Raw genomic sequence first — 5,052 nt, forward strand, 5'->3', positions numbered from 1 at the left:
CTCAGGACACTCACCTGCACTTCCTCTATCTCTGGGTAGTAGATCCGCTCACAAATAAGCTGGGCGATGCGGTCGCCCTTTTTCACTGTAATGGAAAGAAAAACAAGGGGTTAGATCTCGCCTTATTTAAGTCAGCACTGACATATGCATGACTTAAAAAACTACATTTACGTGAATGTTTAAAACACCTTCAAACTTCTCTTTGCCAAAGTTAAACAGCACGACACCAACGTTTCCTCTGTAATCTTCATCGATGACCCCAGCTGGAGGAAAGAAAAGCAGTGTCTTGATTTCTGCTCTCTGAACACTGGAAATATAACATTTCAAAATTGTTCTCATACAGTTCTGAATATTTTATCCTTGCAATTGATTATGTGAATCTTGCTCAGATTTACAAGACATTACTAAAACACAAATAATCTAGCAAAAGGGTCTTGGTTTTTTTCTTTCTTTTGGCAGAACCAGGGATTGAACTCAGGCCACTGTGCTTGCCAGAGAAGCGCTTATTCCACTGAGCCATCTCCCAAGCCCTGGGTCTTGGTTTTCCAGCCTGTTGCCCTTATCAAATGGTGGCCAGCTCCCTCTTTAATCCGAGCACAGCAATTACAAGTCCTAACCGATGGCACACATGCTAGAAGAGGAAACAAGGACTGGCTTCAGAGGCTTTTGCTGAGAGCAGCTTCCTGCTAATGTTCAGGTTGAAATACGACCGAGTCATACATAAAATGTCAGGACAACAGAAAGCTCTGCAGTAGAATAAATCAATGCTGACAGTGGTGGGGCATTCATACAAGTACCAGGATGTTCTGGCTCCATATCCTTCCCTTAGAGTGAGCTACAATCCTTTCTTTTCTAATCTGAGAACTCACACACTTGTAACCTCGAGTGGACTTGTCTCTTTGCAATCAGCACCTGTCGGGGATGAGGAATCTGCAAACACATGACCTGGGCCAGGCCCTGTCACAGTTCAGTCACAGTGACTAGACCTGCTGGATTCATCCTGGGACCAGGAGCTTAGCAGCGTTTCCACAGGACAGCTTACACAGTCTGCTTATTTTAACATTAAGATCAAATTCACAGAAGAGCTTAAAGTAGCTTCCGAGTTGTGCGGCCCACCAATGCTGAGATCCTGCGGCCCTAACGAGCCCTCTTCCTCCCGGGAGCCGCCCCCTCTTCCTTGGCCCGCACAACTGTATCATCTCCTGCGTCGGGTGTCTTCCCCTCAATCTGCGCAAGGCCGCCCAGCGTGCCCATGAGCTCAGGGAATCCAGCTCCCGTTCCCAGCTGACTTTCTCAGTAGTACTCGGTGCCCTAAACAGAACAACACAGCCCTTATGGCAGGGCAGAAATAAAAAGTCAAAATTCAGCTCAACAGATAAGATGACTCTAATTATAGGAAGATCAAGTAAAGGAAAACATCCTTTCTCTTAGGCAAAGGTCAGGCCAGCTGAGCCTTCCCCATTTTCTCATACAGGTAAGGAAAGAGCAAAGTCTTGGTCCCACCGTGGGGAAAAATACTCAGAAAAGAGCAGTATTTCAGGCTTTCCCAGTGGCTCACAGAAGTGTAAGTGAACTCCTGTGCTTACTGAAGGAATCACAAGGGACAAGTGAAAGAGCTTCAGCCCTCCTGAAAGGTTCCTGATGCAACACTTTAAAACAGGTACTAAAGATAAACACATTTGACTGACACACGAGTATAAAAACAGGCTGATTTTGAGACTGCTGCCCGCTGCTTGGCTAAGGTGGCACAGAGGCAGCCCAAAGGCGGCAGAGGCTGTCCCCTCACGGCTAGATTGAAGGGGCAGCCCATTCTTTTCCAGGGGGACCGCAACAAAATTGACCAAGTCAGAGATTAAACCCCCGTTTCTTTCCACAGTGCCAGCCAGCCATAACATTAGTCCTTAATACTTCTAAGGACTGACATAAAGAACAGGACTGGCCGCTCCCCACGTTATCAATACGCACAAGATTCTGACTGCAGGAATCACTGAACTGCGCCTAACCTGCTGTTCAAGTGGGAACAGACGATCACAGAAGGCCAGGAGCGCTCCATGCTGGGGGCTTCGAGGTGCAGCTCAATGACTCATCTATCCCGGTGACAAAGACAAAAGGGACCGACTGGCATAGGACACTTGTTCACACTTTGCTGCACATTTTCAAATTATCCAAATGGCATCAATATGCATAAAGCAAAAGCAGCTGTTTGCTTGACATCTGAGGCAGTCAACAACAGTACAGAGCTATTCTTTAACTTAATATCAAGCTGACCGCTTTCACGCACTTACTGTAAGATTGACATATTAGTGCTTTTCATTTTCTCAAAGATTCCAAAAGCTGCTTTCCTGGGTCAGGGTGTGCATGTTTTCCCCTTTAAAGGCTATCTGCTGGGGCCTGGCGAGACAGCTCAGTGGTCTAAAGTGCCTGCTTAGACAAGCTTAGGAAGGTGCAGTGGACCATGGCTCCATCTCCGGGCCACGCCGGCCCAGCCCTCAGGGCAAGCTAGGCCAGGCAAAAAGAGAAAAAGCTGTTGATGGGTAACTTCCCAGCCCTGTGCGTGTCCCTCAGCAGTATCCGAGGGCGCTCCTCTCCCAAATGCTTGCCGGTACAGCCGACAGCAGGCCATGCGGTATCCCTGTGCTTTTCCACAGTTTGTTCTCTTCTGTATTATGCCTATGATTTTTTTGGTCTTCTTTTTCATGAGATGCAGATATTTTAAAAAATTATGATATTTCCTACCATATAAAAGTAATCCTTTTTGTTAACGCCTTTGGCAAAGGAATCCTGTCAGGAGTACTCAAATAGTTTGGTTTCTTGATTTCTACAAGGCAGAAAGACCTGCTAAGATTTGATGCTTAGGACACAAAAATGAGAAACGCCTGTGAAGTACAACGAAGTCCTTCGGAGTTAACGAGAATGTATGACAACAAAAAGGGTCTTCAATTAGAATTTTTCTTTTTTACCATGAATGTCAACAGTATACAAAATTCAATAGTTCTAAGTTCATATTACTCAGTTGCCACCTGACTGTCAAGAAAAACCCAAAATTTACTTTCTTATGAAAGGGACAGGTCAGGTTTATTTTTCCCCAAGAGTACAAAGGATCTTGGAAATCTATGCTCAGGTACTGGCAGTGACTGACTGGCTTCCGGCTGCGATCTGCTGTGACACTTGCTGGCTGAGGAGCCGTCCACACCACCAGAAGTGCGACCCCGACCCCGCCCGGCGGCTCAGAGGGAGCCCGGCCATCCTGATGCTGCGTCTTCAGAAGCGCGAGCTGCTGCAGGCCCAACAGCCTTCCAAGATCACACCGCAGCGCTCTTCTACGAGCCCCGCCTCACCAACGGCCAGGACACAGAGTGGCCAATGGCTTGGGCTCCCCCCTCCCCAGAGTTGTTTTAAAAGATGAAAACTTAATAGCAAAGTCCTTTTAGAAAGAAATTTTCACATAGAATCTGTTGAGTCCCTAGGAGACAGAAATGATGAGCTACAGAGCTTAACCCAGCTACCCAGTGTCCCCTCAAGACATTCGCTGCCACTCAACCCTCCGGGTCCTCCTCACCTCTGCTTCAAACCACTGCCCTTGCAAGACCCCTTCCAATTCCCTTAGCAATACACACAACTGCTCATAACAATCACTTAGCGTCCAAATGGCCACTCCAGACCCGAGACAAAGCCTTGTGAACATCAAAACCTACCGAACCGGGAGCCCTCGCCCCTGCCTAGGCCTCCACAGGAAGCCCTGCTCCAAAAATTCAGCTTCCACCTGGCCCCACAGCACCACCTGGTGGCACCACGGGGACACACTAGCCCCGTCCTAAAAGCGGCTAAGGGGCAGGCAAGGCCAGGCCTCACCAGGGCCCGGCTCTGGCCCCTGCAGGGCTGGGCTCCGCCAGCTGGCCCAGGACAGTGCTCTAGGAGGGGCCATGGCACGGGCACCTCTATCGCTCCACCACAGGGCAGTTCAGTGCTTCTCCTCATGGTCCGAGAGCTTGCCTGGAGCGGCTCTGGTAGACGGTGTGAGCTCAGCAGAGCCCTCACTGCCCTGCCCGGGTGACAGTGGGCTCCTGGGGCGATGCCCTAACGCTGAGGGGGTGCCAAAGACTCCCTGGAAGACAGCCCCCGGATGGTGTGGTGCCCTCCTGTCTTGTCATCTGCTGCTCCACAGACGGCCTCTCTCACTGAGACATGAGAACTCTGTATTCTAGACATGAGAAGTTTGTATTTCTAGAACCTTTAGTATTACTTAATCACTTACGCCAACTGTAGTTTAAGATAAACAAGCAGAAGCCTTTCCTCCAACAAATCACGCTCGGCCTAAACGCAGATCATCACTGCGCCAAGGCAGAAATCCTGTCTGCCAGTCACACCCCGGCTGGCCAATTAGCAAACTAACACGCATTCCAGGTAAAAGTCATCTGAAAATTAGACACCGTCAAGCGCATCATAATTGTGCAGTACTTCAGAAATCTGATGAGGCAAGATGGAACAAAAATTCAACTCCAGAAAATAAAAATGAAATTTGTCACTGGAATTACATACTCCCCTTTAAGCAAAGACAATAGAGACTTACACCATTAAAAGTAAATACATTACCTCCGACATCTATGAAGTGTTTGGCAGCCAAGCCCGAGCGTGGAGCTGAAAAACAAAATGGAGACACTGGCTGTGTTACATGGGGATGAGCAATACTGGATGTGGCAGAGCTGATGAAAGGGGATCCCATTTCCTCGCCTAGAAATAACTTCACCTTGGTTTTAGCTGATACCTCTAAATAAAAAAAGAACAGCATCACCAAAGTTGGAAAATGTCCAGGGGTTTGTACTTTAAAACCAGGTCAAAGGACCTGAGTCACTGCAGGTCTATGACAGGGCAGTGGCAGACACGGAGGAGGCTGCAGGGAGGAATAGCAAGGCAGGCAGGCAGACAGGGGCTATGGGCATGGCTGCTCATGCAAGAGGCCCTGCCACAGCCAGGAAGAGGGCTGCAGCTGCTGGGGAGGCATGGGTCAGTGAGGGGAGATGGGGAGGGGGATGGGGAGTAGGGGAGAGGAGG

General features: G+C 48.9%; 1 protein-coding gene across 1 annotated transcript in view; it reads right to left on the reverse strand.

Moving 5' to 3' along the window:
- Nucleotides 1–5,052, reverse strand: part of Dut (deoxyuridine triphosphatase) — a 28,309-nt gene that overhangs the window by 20,827 nt on the left and 2,430 nt on the right. Inside the window, exons 3-5 of the mRNA XM_023724089.1 lie at nucleotides 4,594–4,638; nucleotides 189–263; nucleotides 15–85 (exon numbers count right to left, since the gene is read on the reverse strand). Of these exons, the coding sequence (XP_023579857.1) occupies nucleotides 15–85; nucleotides 189–263; nucleotides 4,594–4,638 (191 nt within the window). The remainder of the gene's footprint in view (nucleotides 1–14; nucleotides 86–188; nucleotides 264–4,593; nucleotides 4,639–5,052) is intronic.

This window comes from Octodon degus, unplaced genomic scaffold (assembly GCF_000260255.1).
Source record: "Octodon degus isolate 3935 unplaced genomic scaffold, OctDeg1.0 scaffold00105, whole genome shotgun sequence".
In the NCBI taxonomy this organism is placed as follows: domain Eukaryota; kingdom Metazoa; phylum Chordata; class Mammalia; order Rodentia; family Octodontidae; genus Octodon; species Octodon degus.